This window comes from Cibotium barometz, chromosome 52 (assembly GCF_041138505.1).
Source record: "Cibotium barometz isolate CiBa-2024 chromosome 52, ASM4113850v1, whole genome shotgun sequence".
NCBI classification, from domain to species: domain Eukaryota; kingdom Viridiplantae; phylum Streptophyta; class Polypodiopsida; order Cyatheales; family Cibotiaceae; genus Cibotium; species Cibotium barometz.
Genome location: NC_141097.1, coordinates 13,702,330 through 13,722,514, shown reverse-complemented (window position 1 = coordinate 13,722,514; position 20,185 = coordinate 13,702,330). Strand labels below are relative to the sequence as shown.

Below are 20,185 nucleotides of genomic sequence, written 5' to 3'. Positions count from 1 at the left end.
GCTCATTTGTTATCTAGGAGTCGCTTGGTGACATCTTTGTATTCACCCGAAGGTACTGAGGCTGACAGTACATCTGCTTATGGGACTTCTATGATCTTGTGTTCTAGACACATGAGATGATGGAAAAGTTGGGTATGGTTCACAGTCGCGCGCACCTGGAACTCTAACTGCAACTATGGATAACTCTATGGAGGACATAAGTCTTGCGAGCAGTCCTAGAGTTGGTTTGGTTCATGGAAATATGGATCGAACTCTATTTGTGCATGTATGCATTCACTTTTTGAGGTAGAGGTATTTTTGTATTCTGGTGCCATTGGATCCTGGTACCATTGAGAATACATTGGGAAATACTCTGCATTGTGTCATGTGCTGCATGTATGTTGGTATGATACATCAAGTGCTTTATTATGTTCATGGATGCACCATTGGGTGTAACTCCTGCGGGATGGCCATGAGACATATGTGGGAAAGTACTTGGTAGATGTAGTGTTTGGATGCATTGAGTGCTTGCATATGCTCATGTTGTACCTACAGTCGTGGGTCCTGCGGGATGCCCATGGGCGTAAGGCTTGCGAGCAGCCCTTAGACTGTTACTTTGGAGTAGGTAGAGCATTTTGAGGAGCATATTGTTTGCGAATGCATGTGTGTCATGCATATGTGTGCCATATGTAGAATGATGCATGGTTTTGTTTTTGGCTCACACAGTTAACGTGTTTCCATTTGGTTTTAGACTTTTGCTGTAGGTTCTGAAGGAACAAGCAAGAGGACAGTGAGGCTTATTGTGCAGGATGATTATTCTATCATCCAGATGCATTGGAAGGCCATTGTTTTTGCCATATGGGGTGTCTTTGCTCATGAGATGCTTTACTGTGCCATTGAGTGCAATCGAGGACGCTTGCCATTTTTCAAGAGGGGGGTATGTCACAACCCTGTGTTTTTCTCTGGACAAGATGCAGATGTGCACGGGGACATGGTGGACAGTGTGAAATGGCATCAGGTGGGAGTGAAGATGGAAGCCCATGTGTGGATAACCCCATGTGTGAAAGGGGACAAAGGAATTTTAGCTTTGAAGGTTTAAAAACCTTTAAAATCATTTATTAAGCCCTTCATTAAAAAAAACGTGGCCCTTATGCTATATTTGGGGCCACGTGTGCTTTTTGGGGAAAAGGAGGGGCTGCCAGAAAGGAGGCGCCTATCTCTTGATGGGTGTGTGCTTTTTCGCGGAGGAGGGGCTGTTCGGCAGGGTACACAAGAGAGCACGATGTACTCTTTCCCTCTCCAGGTGTCTGTGAAGGACAGGGCTGTGGGAGGCGGACAGTGCTGGTGCAGGCTGCAAGGTCCCTTTGTGCGCAGGCAGCTACAGGGCTTCTGGAGGTGGAAAGAGCTGGCGGTTGGACTGCATGCAGGTCCTGGGGATCGTGGAAAAACAGTGGGCTGGACGGGCAGCGACGCTGGCTGATTCTTTCTCTCCAGGCGCACAGTTGGGCAGCAACGTGGGCTGAATCTCTCTCCAGGCGCACAGTTGGGCAGCAACGTGGGCTGGTTCTCTCTCTGGGCACACAGTCGGGCTGCAGCACACAGCACACACAGGCTTTTCCCTTTTTGCATCAGGTTGGCAGGTTGGTAGGGCAACATGCACGGTCTCTCTCTTTCTCTCTCCTTTGCTTTTGGCAAGAAGATGGTTGTCAGTTGGGAAGTGTGAGTTGTGAGAAGGGAACACAAGGCTGGACAGCAGGTTCTCTCACAAGTATTCTCCCTCTTCCGGCTGCAAGACAAGAGGACAAGACAGTTCGGGGCTTTTTCTCGAGTCTTTTCTTCCTTGTGGAAAGCGACATAAAGACTGTAAGTCTCTCTTTCTTTGTGAGCAAGTGGGACTGCAGGTGATGTCTTTCGGAGTCTCTCTTTTCACTGGCTCAAGACTGTTATAGAGTGGTTCTCTCTAGCCCTTTGTGAGAGGAAGGGTTTGACAGTTCAGAGGGTGGAAACAGGACAATTTATGGGCTGTTTTTGTTTGGCTGCAAATTCAGCTATGTGCTTGGGTTTATGGCTGCAAGTACAGGTCACTTGAATATGTTTCTTGGCATGGGAGTGAAGCAAGCTCGCATGGCTGCGTGCTCATGGAGCAGATTGTTTTCTTCCTGCTAGAAAGGAACAGTGGGAACTACAGTATGGGAATCTCTATGTTGCCAGATGTTTCATGTGGGAACAGGTAACTAGATGTATGGAAACAGGACATAAGTTTCAAAAGGGAAACAGGCCTAAGGGTTTCATGTGGAAACAGGTCGTAGGTTTTCTCGAGGAAACATGTTTTTGGGTTTCTCCAGGAGATAGGTCACATGCAGGCAAAGGGTACAGGAATGGACACATGTTTGGTACAGCCTTGCTACTGACAAGACAGGGGACAGGGAATCCATGACAGAGATGGATAGTACCCTTGGATGGTAGAGAGGGTTTGTACAGGTGTGTCAACTGTATGGTATGCTGTGCTGTGATGCGAGTACTCTTTTGAGAGACAGTTTGGGAGTCTGTGTTGTGATGCAGAAGCACTGGATGTGTCAGGGTGTGATGCTGTTTATAGTGTGAGAGGCTATGGATGGTTGTGACAGCCTTGATCATGGGAGAAAGCTTCTGTATGCAGACTCAATGTGAGAGAGTCTTTCGATGTGAACAATGGCTGGACTTGTTTGTGGATGCCGTGTGGAAAAGAAGCCAGATGCAGGTTCTTTGCAGGCTTCAGGAGTTCTACTGGGACGGCTGAATTACCAGCCTTATATTGTAATCTAAGCTCTTAAAATCAATTAAAGAAATACCGCAAGGGGCGCCACTGCGATTTGGGGCCAATCGGTGTCCGTGTACTATTTGCAGGAGCACTCTAGCTCCCCCTGTTTGTTTTCCTTTTCTAGGTCCTCAATGGTGTTGAAGTGTTTTGTGTGCGAGTGTTTGTTTCACCGCCCTTTGCTTTCTGAAGGCCGGTTTACACAAGAAGTGGTACGGGAGCCAAATCTGAAGCTGTCAGCATTGATCCAACCAATAGGGCCAAACCTCATAAGATAAAAAACTGTCCAAATCAAAAAACGTTGATGTAGGTCCCTTCCTCCCACCAAAACGCAACCCTAAGAGGCTGGACAGCACCTGAAAATCCTCCTGTAGCAAAAAACGCAGAAGCTTCTGTCGCCTGTACCTCCAACCTTGAGGCCACCAAAAGAGGGAAGCAAAAAATGCAGATTGGATATAGAGAGAAAAGGCAACCACACAGGGCCTGGGAATATGCTGTAAGAGGGTGCAAGAGGGAAAGGCATCAACTAGGACTGTAGCTTGGGCTCTCCTCAAGAAAAAAAACGCACAATCTCAGAAGTAGTGTCCACCACAGGTACCAAGGTTGCCACCAAAGCCCGAACCACCACAATCCCCCTCTGCAAAAGGGAATGTCCACTGGAGAGGAAAACGCAGCCAAAGAGGGGCTGCTGTCCTGAAAAAACAGGCCGCCTAGATCCAAACTCCAAGTAGAAGTAAAACGCTGATGAAAAAATACCTTCTGGCTGCAAGCGATGAAGCCAAACTGAAGGGAAAGCAATCAGCAGAAGCTGTGCAGAAAACGCAGCAACCAAAGGGCTGCAAATTTGAGAAAAACGCAGAGGTGAAGGGGCTGTAAATAGGGCTGAATCTGGGGCAGCAGAGGAAATCGTTGAACCAGGAGTGATGATACCATGAAAGAGTGCACAGAGCGTTAAAGCTTTCTTTCTAACCTTTAATTTTATAAGGTTGTTAGTTCACATTCATTTAAAAGTGGGCACCTATTATGGGCACCCACGTGTGGGCCAAGGTGGGGAGGGAAACCCCTCTCTTAACCCTCTATGTGTGGGGGTGGGTGCATGGCCACCTACCCACACCCCACCTTGAAACTGGCCGCCCCCATGCAAGCTTGGGGAGCCGGCCAGCTGTGGTCGTGTGCTTCCTCTCCAACACCTACAAAGGAGCTCTCATACAGCTGCACCCAGGGCATCTCTCCGCCTTCCTCAGGTTGCTGCACGCTAGTGGGCTGCTCTCTCTCTACACAGGAGGCTGCACCTCTTCCTCTGCAGGCGGCTGTGCCACCTCATAGGCGGCTGCAGCCAGGCTACTTCTGCACTCCCAGGCGGCTGCGCCACCTCATAGGCGGCTCCAGCCAGGCGTTTCCTCTCCATAGCGGCTGCTCCCTCTGCCCAGCAGGCGGCTGCCCCTTCTCCACAACAAGCGGCTTCTGCACCCTCAAGCGGCTGTGCTCTACCAGCAGGCTGCGCTCCTCTTCAACTGGCGCCTGCGCCTCCTGCTCCTCCCTTGTAGCCGGCTGCGCATGCTCTCCAACAGGCTGTGCCTTTTGCAGGCGGCTGCGCTTGCTCTCCAGCAAGCTGCGCCTCCTCCTCCTTTACATGCGGTTGTGCACTTTCCACAGCAGGCTGCATCTCCTCCACAACAGGCGGCTGCACCCTCTTCTATAGGCGGCTGCGTGGGGCTGCACTCCCCTCTACAGGCGGCTGCGTGGGATCGCCCCTCCCTTCCATAGGCGGCTGCAAGCGGCTCTGCGTCTCCTCTTCACGTGGCTACACCTTCTACACAGGCAGCTGCTGCTGCTCCTCCTCGACAGGCTGCTACGCCCTGTTGTCCATCTCTAGTAGCTGCACACAAACGCCTTGGTTATTTGTCTTCCATTAGCGAGCTACAAGTACGTGGATTCAGATTTAAGTAAGGGATTTTGTTGTAAATCTGATAAAGGATTCTCTCTACCGCTAACACCCGTTCGGTGCCGGGTAGTCCAAGCTTTTGGAGAACCACGGTCCATGGGTGCCGAGATCAGGAGAGCCAGGCGTTAGTACGGGAGCGCCTGTTTGTGCGTGGTCCTGGAACACCAGTGGGGCGCTCTCCGCGGATTCCAGTGAAGGCACAGGACCGTAGAGACTTGACCACTCAAGTGGTCGCACTCCTTCGAACGTCTACTTCAAATCTCTTGTTTGGTATTGTTTTCATCTCAGTTGTACATGGACATCATCTGGTTCTTTGAACCCATGGAGCATTGTATTTGTTAAATACTCTCATGGAGCATTGTTTTCATCTCAGTTGTACATGGACATCATCTGGTTCTTTGAACCCATGGAGCATTGTATTTGTTAAATACTCCCAATAATATATCATATATTGAGGGGGGGATCGGCCTGTTCCGGCCCCAGTGCTGGTGTCCATTGATCAACATTTCATTTCATTTTAATTTTCAGTTGTTATTACGTTGTCCATTCAAATTGTGATATTTAAGTTGTGCTATTACGCGTGTGGGTGTCCAACGGAGTCTATTCCCGCTTGACGGGATCGGTTTCATTGGTATCAAAGCACGGTTATTTCCCTCTTCTTAGTGGGGAAACGAACCTGTGTATTGGACATCCCGCTTCTAGCACACTTAACACAATGGACAGCCAAGGCAACCCTTTGGATCGAGGGGCCCATCAAGTGCCTCGCGTGGTTCTGATGCTCTACAAGGAAGGCACAAGCCCCTTGAGAGAGTAAATGATAGTGATTCAAAGGGACAACTGTCTCGAGGAAAGACAGTCATGCAAGAAGAAGAACCTGATGCAATGAGGGCTGAATTGGAGCATATGAGAAAGCTTTTGCAGGCACAAGAGCAAGAGCTGAAATTTTTGCATGAAGATCCCCATGCCATTGAAGCAAGGAAAGCCGATACAATGGTTGATGTGACTTTTGAGTCCATGGCACGAGAAGTAGGCAAGAAGCCAAGGGAGTTGGCACTTTCCTACCTCCTCCGCAAAGGTGACATCAAAGAGGGGGAAGATGGAGAGCTGAAATTCAGAAATCCACCTCGCTTGAAGCATGGAGATCCCGCATCTCAAAGGTTGAGGTCATTTATGCAAAGGGAAGAGGTGACAGTCACCTCTCGTCATGCATCTTCTCCACAAGGCACAAAGCCTGACAGGTATATGTATGCTAGTACTCATGGAGGGCATGATGGTCACATGCATTCAAGACATGTATCCCATGGTAGGGGTGACAGGTCTGTCACTAGAAGAGCTTTGCCTACTGAATTGTCTCATGGAGAGACATTGCCTTATACAAGAAAGTCACATGCATCTGATTCTCAAGTTCGTGGAGCACATGCCACCGTGCTTCATGAAACTTCCATGATGGCCCATGGAGCCCATGCAGATAGGGCTGCCCCGTTGGAAAAGGGGAAAAGAAAAAGAGACCGTTAAGTTTGATGTTTTTCATGGAGAGCATGATACTTCCAAAGTGTTAGCATTTGTGGCACAGTTTGACATTGCTTGTAGCGATGAGGACTTCACTGAGAAGTCTAAAGTACGCCATGCTAGCATGTTCTTGAAGGGGACCGCTGCTCATTGGTGGATCACTGAAAAGATCACCAAAGACCCCATTTGCACCTGGAAAGAGTTTAAGGACAGATTTTATGCTCAGTTCTTGCCACCAAATGCGGAGCAAACTCTCACCCAAAAGTGGGATAGACTTGAGCAAAGAGATAATGAAAGTGTGCAACAGTATGTCAATAAGTTCTGGAAAGTGTTGCTTGAGGTAACTCCTTTTATGCAAATCATTGAGGATGAAAGAAAGAGGAAGTTTCGCTCTGGATTGCAACTAGCTTATCATTCGAGCATTGAATTGCACCCGAAACATACTTTGCAACAGCTTACAGCCTCTGCTCTTGCTACAGAGCAATTGGTGCTCAAAATTAAGCAAGATCAAGGTGGTTCAAAGGGGAAAGACAAGGCTGTCCCAAATCTGCAAAAAGGTGGACAGCCACCTAGAAAGAACTTTCGGGAGACCCACAAGGGAGGTAAAGCTGAAAATACCTCATCTAAAGATCAGGGCCCAAAGAAAAACAAATTTGGCTTGACCCCCGAGCAAAGAGAGCAATATGCCAAGGAGGGAAAATGTTTTTCTTGTGGTAGCAAAGAGCACATGTTTCGGCAATGCCCTCACCGCAAACCAAAGCACAAGGACAAGCAGACCAAGGCTAATGTACATGCAGTTCCCGATGTGCAGGGAAACTCAAAACATGATGCAAAAGAGCGGATGGTATGCAAAGCTTGGGGTCAAATCAAGGATCAGCCCCCCTTATTCATGTTTGATGACTGTGCAACCGATAACTTCATCTCTATACAAACGGCACCTGCCTTGGGTATTGAGGTTAAAAACATGAGAACTCAGATTGAAGCCGAAGCTGCCTTTGTTGGTAAAGAGGTGCAAGTTACCCCACTGATAGGGAAGTAACGCATACATATCCAGGGCTATCTTGATAATGAACATTTCTTAGTTGCACCACTAAATCGATGTGATGTATTGTTGGGCAAGCCATGGCATCATAGGCTTGAGCCCCGCAAAGAGTACAAGACCAACATGATTTCTTTTATGCATAGAGGCCGCATGCATTTCATTGATGCTGGCAAAGGAGGGGATTCCATCCCACTTGTATCTCACATCCAAATTAATAAAGCAATGAAAAAGAGTCTTTCTGCGTACTTGGTTTTTGTTCGTGATAGCATTGTACCAAGTCATCAAAATGTGGATACTATGACTTACGATAGGCTGAATTTTCTTCATGCATTCAACGACTATTTTACTGATGCATTGCCAGGTGAATTACCTCCCCAAAGACCCGAAGATCACCGCATAGATCTTGTGCCAGGTAGTTCTCCACCTAACAAACCCGCATACCGTGTGAGTGCCGCACAACAAGAAGAGATCATGAAGCAGGTAAATGAGCTTTCAGAGAAAGGTTTGGTTCAACCTAGTTCCTCACCTTATTGCTCTCCTGTGCTTCTTGTTCAAAAGAAAGACGGGTCATTTCACATGTGTGTGGACTATAGAGCTTTAAATAAGCTTACCATCAAGAATAGATTCCCAATTCTGCGTATTGATGACATTTTGGATAAGCTTGATGGTTCGGCTTGTTTCAGCCGACTTGATTTGAAGAGTAGTTATCACCGAATACGAGTGGTGCCACAAGATGTCCATAAAACTGCATTCAGGACAGCCTTTGGATTATATGAATTTTTGGTGATGCCTTTTGGTCTCACCAATGCTCCTGCCACATTTAATCGTATGATGGATAGGATATTCCGACCCCATCGCAAATTCACAGGTGTATTCTTACTCATTTGGTCACAGTGTTCGAAGAGTTGCGGAAGCATAAACTTTTCATTAATGCCAAGAAAACTGAGTTCTTCCTTTCAAAGATACATTATTTGGGTCACATTGTATCCAAGGATGGAGTAACAATGGATCCTGCAAAGATAGAGACCATTCGGAATTGGCCAGAATTGCAAAACATACATCAAGTACGTAATTTTCTGGGATTATGTTCATATTATAGGCGTTTCATAAGGCATTTTGCTATGATAGCCACCCCTCTACATGATCTCACCAAGAAGAAAACCACTTTCAAATGGACTTCACAAGAACAGGATGCTTTCTTGCAACTCAAGCATGCTATCATATGTGGACCCGTATTAATTGTTCCTGACTTGCAAAGATCATTCGCAGTAGAATGTGATGCTTGTGGCGATTGTATAGGGGCTGTCCTAAATCAAGAAGGACATGCAGTTGCATATGAGAGCCGACGTTTGCATGATGCTGAGCTTCATATGGATATCTATGAGAAAGAGCTCTTGGCTGTAATTCATGCCTTAAAGATATGGAAACATTATCTTCTTGGGGCTGAATTTGTAGTCAAGACAGATCATCAAAGCTTGAGATACTTTCTATCTCAAACAAAGCTTTCGGAGAAGGAGATGAGAATGGCAAACTTTCTTTCCATGTTTCATTTTCAGATTGTGCATACTCCGGGAAAGAAAAATGTGGTGGCCGATGCATTATCCAGGAGGCCTTATGTGGCTGCAGACTCAGTGGCCTCTCATGGGGACTTATCTACCATGCGAGATTTGTATCATTTGGATGCTAATTTTTGCCATGTATGGACTGATTTGATGGCTGGTCATTCACATGCCTCTTATGTTATCAACGAGGGTTATCTTATGAAGGATAACTGCCTATGTGTGGTAAACGATTTGCGTCCAAAGGTTATGGAGGAATGTCACGCTCCACCTTATGCTGGTCATAGAGGTATCATGCCCACTACACACATGATTGAGAGATATTTCTTTTGGCCAAGCATGCGTAATGTAAACCGGCCTTCAGATAGCAAAGGGCGGTGAAACAAACACTTGCACATAAAACACTTCAACGCCATTGAGGACCTAGAAAAAGAAAACAAACAGGGGGAGCTAGAGTGCTCCTGCAAATAGTACACGGACACCGATTGGCCCCAAAACGCAGTGGCGCCCCTTGCGGTATTTCTTTAATTGATTTTAAGAGCTTAGATTACAATATAAGGCTGGAAACACGACCGTCACAGTAGAACCCCTGAAGCCTGCAAAGAACCTGCATCATGGCTTCTTGTCCACTCGGCATCCACAAACAAGTCCAGCCATTGTTCGCATCGAAAGACTCTCTCACATTGAGTCTGCATACAGAAGCTTTCTCCCATGATCAAGGCTGCCACAACCATCCATAGCCTCTCACACTATGAACAGCATCACACCTTGACACATCCAGTGCTTCTGCATCACAACACAGACTCCCAAACTGTCTCTCAAAAGAGTATCACAGCACAGCATACCATACAGTCGACACACCTGTACAAAACCTCTCTACCTTCCAAGGGTACTATCCATCTCTGTCATGGATCCCCTGTCCCCTGTCCAATCAGTAGCAAGGCTGTACCAAACATGTGTCCATTCCTGTACCTTCTGCCTGATGTGACCTATCTCTTGGAGAAACCCAAAAACATGTTTCCTCGAGAAACCTACGACCTGTTTCCACATGAAACCCTTAGGCCTGTTTCCCTTTGAGAAAATTTGTCCTGTTTCCATATACAGAACCATTCATGGCACCATTCAACAACAGTGCCAACAATGGCATACATCCAGTTACCTGTTCCCTCATGAAACATTTGGCAACATAGAGATGCCCATAACTGGAGGTCCCACTATTCCTTTCTAGCAGGAAGAAAACAATCTGCTCCATGAGCACGCAGCCATGCGAGCTTGCATCACTCCCATGCCAAGAAACATAACCAAGTGACCTTGTACTTGCAGCCAAAAACCCAAGCACATAGCTGAATTTGCTACCAAACAAAATCAGCCCATAAACTGTCCCAAAACAGTCCCGAACCCAAAGCAAAGAGAAGCTGAAAGTTCCATCAGATGAACGCCATCGATGAGATGTCTATGTTCATGAAAAACCAGCCCTTGTTCACCTTTATGTCAAGAAAAAAACCAGCCCTTGTCTTCTCCAAAAACACGCCCCCTCCAAAAAAGCACCAGTGCTATTGGGCGTTTCATAGCAAGCAAGGGAGGGAAAGAAGCGCATCTTCCAAGAGCTAGAGAGAGAGAGAAAAGGAAGGCATGTGTCTCTGTTCTGTAGCACAGCACAGCAGCCAGCCCGTTACTCTCCCAAAAGCATGCCGGTGGAGATATTCAGCTGCGCCTACAACTTCTGAAGCACAGCCTGCCTGCTGCCCTTTCCAACAAGCCAAAGCGATTCAGCTGCTCAGAACCGCCTGTACCTGCTGGACAGAACTGTCCCTGTCCGCCTGCATGTACCTGTTCGTACAGATCTGCATCTGCACAGTAGGCGCCTGAACCTGCAGCACCCGTACCAATCTGTACAAGCCCTTTTCACAACTACTGTACGGTACCGCTATCCTCCACGCAGCCAACCAGGCTGTTTTCTCTTCTCCTCCACGCAGCCAACTTCTACCACCTCTCCCCAAAAGCCAGCCAATCTGCAGTCCAGCCCACCTGTTGGCATAAGAAAGAGAGACGGCACACCCAGCTCTGTGTGCCTGCAGTCCTGCAGCCGCCTGCAAGGGAAAATCCCTCCTGACCAGTCCGCCTCCTTCTCCTGCAGCTGTACCTGCTCACAGATGCTGTAGCCAAGCTGTAAATCCAAGAAGAGAACCAGCCAGCCATGTATTTTCAGGCGACCAGCCCTCCTCAGCGAAAAAGCACAGCACTCAACAAGAGTTAGGCGCCTCTTTCTGCCTGCCAGCCCCTCTTTCTCCCAAAAAGCACACGTGGCCCCAAAATAGCCTAAGGGCCACGATTATCCCGAAAAAGGAATTCTTTTATAATTTTAAAGGTTTTTAAACCTTTGTCCCCTCCAAAATCCTTTGTCCCCATGAGTTATGAGAGAGAACTTTAATCACTTGGCTCCCTTCACACTTTTGGGCTTGTCCACACATGGGCTTCCTCTTCCACTCCAACCTGATGCCATTCACACTGTCCACCATGTCCCCGTGCACACCTGCATCTTGTCCAGAGAAAACCACAGGGTCGTGACATACCCCCCTCTTGAAAAATGGCAAGCGTCCTCGATTGCACTCAATGGCACAGTTAAGCATCTTATGAGCAAAGACACCCCATATGGCAAAAACAATGGCCTTCCAATGCATCTGGGTGATAAAATAATCGCCCTGCACAATAAGCCACACTCTCCTCTTGCTTGTTCCTTCAGAACCTACAGCAAAAGTCTAAAACCAAATGGAAACACGTTAACTGTGTTAACCAAAAACAAAACCATGCATCATTCTACATATGGCACACATGCATTTGCAAACAATATGCTCCTCAAAATGCTCTACCTACTCCAAAGTAACAGTCTAAGGGCTGCTCGCAAGCCTTACCCCCATGGGCATCCCGCAGGACCCACGACTGATGGTACAACATGAGCATATGAAAGCACTCAATGCATCCAAACACTACATCCAGTAAGTACTTTCCCACATATGTTTCATGGCTATCCCGCAGGAGTCACACCCATGAACATAATAAAGCACTTGATGTATCATACCAACATACATGCAGCACTCAACACAATGCAGAGTATTTCCCAATGTATTCTCAATGGTACCAGGATCCAATGGCACCAGAATACAAAAATACCTCTACCTCAAAAAGTGTATGCATACATGCACAAATAGAGTTCGATCCATTTTTCCATGAAACCAAACCAACTCTAGGACTGCTCGCAAGACTTATGCCCTCCATAGAGTTATCCATAGTTGCAATTAGAGTTCAAGGTGCGCGCGACTGTGAACCATACTCAACTGTACCATCTCATGTGTCTAGAACACAATATCATAGAAGTCCCATAAGCAGATGTACTGTCAGCCTCAGTACCTTCGGGTGAATACAAAGATGTCACCAAGCGACTCCTAGATAACAACTGAGCCTGTCTGTAACAAGGGAGCGGAGGTGCTACCCCCCTCTTGAGCATCAGGCAATGCTCCAGACCTATGCTCTGCTGAACCTGAATGAGTCGTAACAAGAGTCGACTCCAACTCATAGGCATCAAGATAAAGCTGCAACTCCTGAGGTGAATCTGCTAAGTCACCCTCCTCCATCCACTTCGCATCCATCAGTGAACCTCCTCCATCCACTTCGTATCCATCATCGTGACACGTAAAGACATTGAGGCTTATGTACGTGCATGTATTACTTGCCGAAAGGTGAAATTTGACAGGCAAAAACCTCCAGGTTCTAAAGCCCGGGGGGATGTCACCAATTGGCCGACCATTTGGTCCATCTCCAGATTTGTGTCTCGTTCACTTGAGGCCAGGCCGCTGTCTCATGTGAAGGGGCCATAATTTTTCTGCTTGACATGGACAGGAGCCAGACAGGTGCCACCCGTCTGTTAGCAGGATGGTGTCGTATGGACGGGAGCCAGACTGGTGCCACCCGTGTATGACCTGGACTGTGTTCTATCCATGGGATTGTCACGCCATGGAAGAGCCAGTATTTGTGCCGTGTCTTGCCTATGGGACTGTCACTCCATAGGGAGGCTCGTGCCTGGATCTGTGTCTTACCTATGAGACTGTCACTCCATAGGAAGACCGGGATTTATGTTTTCTGTCGTGCCATTTTTGTGCCCGACAGATGTTTTGTACTTGTTCCATGAACGGGAGATATGTCCATGATACTATTTGCACATGCATTCATGTTTTGCATGATTGGAACTGTTTTCGCATGACTTGTATTTTTGTGTTTGCCTGTTTGACGTGCCACTTACTGAGCGGGGACGCCTGCCAGTGAGTCGTGAAGTTTGCTCTGTCTTCTGACGAGTTTTGTTGCGTGTGAACAGGTGGTAAGTGTATTGCACTTGTTTGTTTAAAAGCTTTCTTTCTAACCTTTAATTTTATAAGGTTGTTAGTTCACATTCATTTAAAAGTGGGCACCCACGTGTGGGCCAAGGTGGGGAGAGAAACCCCACTCTTAACCCTCTATGTGTGGGGGTGGGTGCATGGCCACCTACCCACACCCACCTTGAAATTGGCCGCCCCCATGCAAGCTTGGGGAGCCGGCCAGCTGTGGTCGTGTGCTTCCTCTCCAACACCTACAAAGGAGCTCTCATACAGCTACACCCAGGGCATCTCTCCGCCTTCCTCAGGTTGCTGCACGCTGGTGGGCTGCTCTCTCTCTACACAAGAGGCTGCGCCTCTTCCTCTGCAAGCGGCTGCGCCACCTCATAGGCGATTGCAGCCAGGCTACTTCTACACTCCAAAGGCGGCTACGCCACCTCACAGGCGACTGCAGCCAGGCATTTCCTCTCCATAGCGGCTGCTCCCTCTGCCCAGCAGGCGGCTGCCCCTTCTCCACGACAAGCGGCTTCTGCGCCCTCAAGCGGCTGTGCTCTACCAGCAGGCTGCGCTCCTCTTCAGCTGGCGCCTGCGCCTCCTCCTCCTCCCTTGTAGGCGGCTGCGCATGCTCTCCAACAAGCTGTGCTTCCTCTACAGCAGGCGGCTATGCCTTTTGCAGGCGGCTGCGCTTGCTCTCCAGCAGGCTGCACCTCCTCCTCCTCCTTTACAGGCGGTTGCGCACTTTCCACAGCAGGCTGCATCTCCTCCACAACAGGCGGCTGCGCCTCTTCTATAGGCAGCTGCGCCCTCTTCTATAGGCGGCTGCGTGGGGCTGCACTCCCCTCTACAGGCGGCTGCGTGGGGCTGCACTCCCCTCTACAGGCGGCTGCATGGGGTTGCGCCTCCCTTCCATAGGCGGCTATAGGCGGCTCTGCTTCTCCCCTCTTCAGGTGGCTACACCTTCTACACAGGCAGTTGCTGCTGCTCCTCCTCGACAGGCTGCTGCGCCCTGGTGTCCATCTCTAGTAGCTGCACACAGACGCCTTGGGTATTTGTCTTCCATTAGCGAGCTACAAGTAAGTGGATTCAGATTTAAGTAAAGGATTTTGTTGTAAATCTGATAAAGGATTCTCTCTACCGCTAACACCCGTTCGGTGCCGGGTAGTCCAAGCTTTTGGAGAACCACGGTCCATGGGTGCCGAGATCCGGAGAGCCAGGCGTTAGTACGAGAGTGCCTCTTTGTGCGTGGTCCTGGAACACGAGTGGGGCGCTCTCCGCGGATTCCAGTGAAGGCACGGGACCGTAGAGACTTGACCGCTCAAGTGGTCGCACTCCTTCGAACGTCTACTTCGAATCTCTTGTTTGGTACTATTTTCATCTCAGTTGTACATGGACATCATCTGGTTCTTTGAACCCATAGAGCATTGTATTTGTTAAATACTCCCAATAATATATCATATATTGAGGGGGGGGGTCGGCCCGTTCCGGCCCCAGTGCTGGTGTCCATTGATCAACATTTCATTTCATTTTAATTTTCAGTTGTTATTAAGTTGTCCATTCAAATTGTGATATTTAAGTTGTGCTATTATGCGTGTGGGTGTTCAACGGAGTCTATTCCCACTTGACGGGATGGGTTTCAGGATACCTTTTCTGATGGACCAAGAGCATGTTGTGAGCCCATAGTCCAAGGAAAGTGTCATAGGATGCATCTAAGTCATTAGGGGTTAGTTCTGTTGTGCCTGAGGCGCAAGTTTATGTAGCCCTCTTTGCAAGATGTAATGTTGTATAGGCCAAACCAGACACTTATTAAACCCATCGTCGGTGTTTGGGAAGGTCGAGTCAAGTGTCAAGTCCTTGTCCAAGTCCTGGGCAAATGTGTCGTGCCATGTGTGAAAACCATTAAGGTTAATGGTGACTAATGATGGTCAAAAGTGTGGCCATGGCTGTGGACAGCCCATGGGCACCCTTCAAGGTGGAACAGTTTGAGATAGTAGACCAAACGGAGGGGCAATAAAGGGCGCCTATCTAACGTGGCTTAAGGGCCTTTCATGCAATAAGTGCCAACCCTAGCTAGCATCAATGCCTATATTTATGGAAGATCTGGGACAAGAGAAGGCATCATATCTTAGCTCTCATGTGGAAGATACACCTCTCTGCCAAGGGCAAGCAAGGAGAGTAGTACTCTCATCCAAGGGGCAAGAAAGGGAGGCAAAAGAACTGCATAAGGAGGGCGACTAGATCAGCAAGCAAAGGGCAGCCATCTAAAGATTTATGCACATTATCAAGGTAGCCTATAGGGAAGCAAAACACACCCAAAAGGGGCGCCAAAATCAGGTACCATCAGGGCAGCTCTGTGAGCAGCCTAACGCACAGCTGAAGGGGCTCCAAATCATCCCACAGGCAGGTCCATATCAGTCCAAAAAGGTCCAGGTATTGTGCAGTCCAGTGGACAGCAAGTAAGTCAAGTCTTGTACCACATTCTCTTGCAAGCAATAAAGCAAATACACCTATAAGGTGGGGGCCCTTGAGAGGGTGGATTGGCACCCAATCTGGTGTTCATGTGTACTTCTCTCAACCCTGAACTTTGCGATTCAGTTTTCAGCAAGTGTTAAGTATAAACATCTTATCATTTAAACGCTTCCACAAAGCAAGTGCATGTTACATAATGTTTGTTAACCCTGAATAGATTGTCTATGAACATGATAGATGCCAATCCGAAAGCCATCAACGTTGGCAGACTACTTGGAGGCCATGCAACTACCACCAAGCTATGCAAGAGGGAATGTCACATGCACCCATGCACTAAAGTGCCATGTGACACATTGGCTCATCATCAGTGCTAGGCTTAGCCATCTAAGCACTCAGCTTTCCCAAGAAAGGTGCACAAATCAATGGAAGAATGCAGCTAGGGTAGTATTTATGAGGTAGTCGGCAACAGGCAAAGCTAGAGGAGAGCATTCCCTAGGTGTTGTGTGCTCAAAGGAGCAATACCATTGGCTCTCAAATCAATTTGAAATATGCAGCTGTGCATGGGGACATGGTGGACAGTGTGAATGGCATCAAATTGGAGTTCAAAAGGAAACCCATGTGTGGATAACCCCAAGTGTGAAGGGGGCAAAGAGATTTTAATTCAAAAAGGTTTTAAAAACCTTTAAAAACATTATAATACTTTTTATGAAAGTAAACGTGGCCCAGATGCTATTATTGGGGCCACGTGTGTGCTTTTTCAAAAAAAGAGGGGCTGGCGGGCAGAAAGCAGGCGCCTCTCTCTTGGTACTCTTGCGCTTGTGCTTTTTCTCCCTCTCACTTGGAGAAGGGCGAGCAGATGGCATGGCAGCTAGGCGCCTTTTGATTAGTGAAAAAGCAGAGCGCTGGACTGCAGAAAACAGAGCACCGCTTGATGGCTGGACAGCACTCACACGCAGGACAGCACTTACACGCTGGCTGGTTGGATTGCAGAGAGCAAATGGCAGGGTGCATCTATCTACTGGTGGAAAAACAGTAGGACTGCACATGCGCCTTGGCTTTCTCTTTCACTCCCTTGCTTTCTATGAAACACCCAGCAGCACTGGTGCTTTTTGGAGGTGGCCAGGGGGCTAGTTTCTCTGGACATAAAGGCGGATAGGGGCTGGTTTTTCATGAACATAGACATCATGTCGATGGCGTTCAACTGATGGAACTTTCAGCTTCTCTTTGCTTTGGTTCAGGACTGTTTTTGGAAAGGGTTTATGGACTGTTTCGTGGCAGTGCATGTGGCTACGAACATGAGCAATTCCGGGACTGTTTTGAGATCGGTTCGAGGACTGTTTATGGGCTGTTTTTGGTTGGCTGCAAATTCAGCTATGTTCTTGGGTTTCCGGGGTTTCCGGCTGCAAGTACAGGTCACTTGAATGTGTTTCTTGGCATCGGAGTGATGCAAGCTCGCATGGCTGCGTGCTCATGGAGCAAATTGTTTTCTTCCTGCTTGCATATACATCTGCAATAGGAACAGAGGGACCTACAGTTATGGACATCTCTATGTTTCCAGATGTTTCATGAGGGAACAGGTAACTAGATGTATGCCGATGTTGGCACTGTTGTTGAATGGTGCTTGCTGTGAATGGTTCTGTATGAAAACAAGACACAGTTTTCAAAGGGAAACAGGCCTAACGGTTTCACGTGGAAACAGGTCGTAGGTTTCTCGAGGAAACATGTATTTGGGTTTTCTCCCGGAGATAGGTCACTGACTCACTGGAGTGGACACATGTTTGGTACAACCTTGCTACTGATTGGACATGGGACAGGGAATCCATGACAGAGATGGATAGTACCCTTGGAAGGTAGAGAGGGTTGGTACAGGTGTGTCGACTGTACATAGGATTCTTAGTGCCAATGTTCTTGACAGATTGCCTGTTTAAGTGGAAGTGCTTTTTATTGATTAAAGGCTGAAAACAACCTCCAAATCTGTATTTAAATTTATTTTTTTCCACATCAAGAATAGAAATTGTGACTGAAATTGGCTGCTTACACCTCCTGTAACACATTTGTTAGATAGCAGGGAAACTTGCTGTGATAGCAATGTCAGAAGAAGCAATTATTTTCTAATAGTTATTGTTTTTCTGAATTGTTTTAGTCGGCAATTAAATTTGAAACATTCACAATCATCCACAATACACCAACACCGAGTCTCAATGACCAAGATGCTTCTCCCCCCCTTTCTCCTACCCCTTCCTTTCCTTTATGGAGTAATTGCTTTACTGAATTGAGAATGACGAACGATGCTGTCTGAAACTTGAAAATAACATCTCACCATAGTCTTAAGTCACTTTACGCTGGGCCGAACAACTTGAAACACTTTGGGATGAATGAGGATCATGCTATCATTAAGGTCCTTCAATACTGTAAACCGGCCTCGGTCTTCAGACAAAACCAAAGGGCGGTTCAAAAACAAACTTGCACACAAAACACTTCAACACTATCGAGGACCTAGAAAAGGGAAACAAACAAGGGGAGCTAGAGTGCTCCTACAAATAGTACACGGACACCGATTGGCCCCAAAACGCAGTGGCGCCCCTTGCGGTATTTCTTTAATTGATTATAAGAGCTTTGATTACAATAAGGCTAGAAACTCAGCCGTCACAGTAGAACTCATGAAGCCAGCAAAGACCCTGCATCATGGCTTCTTGTCCACTTGGCATCCACAAACAAGTTCAGCCATTGTTCACATCAAAAGACTCTTTCACATGAGTCTTGTATACAGAAGCTTTCTCCCATGATCAGAGCTGCCACAACCATCCATAGCCTCTCACCCTATGAACAGCATCACACCTTGACACATCTAGTGCTTCTGCATCACAACACAGACTCCCAAACTGTCTCCCAAAAGAGAACAACTCGCATCATAGCACAACATACCATAGGCATGTGCATGAGCAATACATTGGCATAATGCATTCCCGAAACTCAGAAACCCTGATGAGACGATAAAGACTGAGGCTTCTACCCCTTCTTTCGTATTCTTATACATACCCTTGCTTCTGCCCTTCCATGCTGACTAGAATAATCTGAAGAGCAGTTACCATCAAATACATGTAGTCATAAAAAAACTGTCGCAGACTACCTTCAGCACATGGCACAGGGTACATAGGGCTTCCCTCAAGCTTCACATCTAAGATTTAAGTATATTCTAATGCTAATGGGCTGGTGATCTCTGAGTGCCATCTTCAGAACATCACAAGAGACTGAAAATTCAATCCGGTCCCTCGAAGGTCTTGGAGTTTTCTTGTTTCCTTGGGTAAGTGCTGAATCCAAATTCCCTATTGGAGTTTTCTTGTTTCCTTGGGTAAGTGCTGAATCCAAATCCCTACAATTGCTAAACTGCACCTAAATTATATACATTTTGAGAAAATTAATATTATTTGATAGAGAATTATGGCATTCACCCCCACCTAAACTAGGTACATGTATCAAGAAGAATAATGATTCTTTTAAAGAAAGGTGGAACATGGTTTTCAGGGTGGGTAATATGCAAAAATGGTGCACCTTAACTATGTGCATTGATCTCTCTCTCTCTCTCTCTCTCTCTCTCTCTCTCTCTCTCTACGCGCGCGCGCACACAGACACACACACAAAGTCCGCCCTATACCACACGCTCATTCAATTGACCAATAGCCGTCACAGTAAAAACGGGAAGATCTAAGATCTATGAGCCAGATTAGTGTCTTCAATTTTAGGAAAAACAACTAATCCCAAAAAAAAAAGATTACTGAGATTGCTCTGCAAAATCCCTACCTTGAAGGTTTTGGAGGCGCAAAATCTCGTCTGGGGGGTAAGTGTCTGCGTCAGAGAAGAGTTGTTGGAGGCGGGTGGCTCGATCGGAGTGCCCATCTTCGATGAGCTCATGCATGAGCTCAAAGGCGGTGAGCAGGTACTGCTGATCCAGCAAGTACTTGATCACCACGTTGCAGAGCGAGGCGCTCTCCACCTCCATGGCCATAGGTCCCTTCAACCCATCAATGCTTTTGAGGTCCTCAGCAGTGCCTTCAAATGCTTTCGAAGTCCTCCTTTGCTTGCAGCAGTGCGAAGGCTTGATGGGCTTACCTCCAATCCCGCAAAACGGCGAGGTCGATTCTAACCAAAGCTTCCTTGACAATTTACTGATTTCTCTGTATACATAAACATATAATAGAAACACAAAATAAACATATAATATATAATATATAATATAAACACAAATAAACATAGATATAATATATAGTATAGTGCATACTTAAATGCCACGTGGAAGTCCTCCTTAAGTGAACACTGCTAGTGCCACTCTAATCTTTACAGCTTTGCTTAAGGACCCAAATCTTTGCTTTTTTTTCTTTCTTTCAATGTCCTCCTCAGCTAGCTGTGGTTTCATCTTTAAAAAATGGACCCTTTATTTTAAGAACCTTACTTTTTTAAGGTTTTAATGTTCGATTTTTCAATCTCCCATTTTCAAAAAAAAAATCCACCCTTTTTTTTGCA

General features: G+C 47.1%; 1 protein-coding gene across 2 annotated transcripts in view; it reads right to left on the bottom strand.

Moving 5' to 3' along the window:
- LOC147608830 (HEAT repeat-containing protein) overlaps positions 1–19,870 on the bottom strand; it is a 128,459-nt gene extending 108,589 nt beyond the window's left edge. For both annotated transcript variants that reach the window (XM_086788234.1, XM_086788235.1), the window contains exon 1: positions 19,466–19,870. In XM_086788234.1, coding sequence (XP_086644360.1) covers positions 19,466–19,670 — 205 coding nt within the window. In that variant the 5' untranslated portion in view covers positions 19,671–19,870. The remainder of the gene's footprint in view (positions 1–19,465) is intronic.
- Positions 19,871–20,185: the final 315 nt, after the last annotated feature.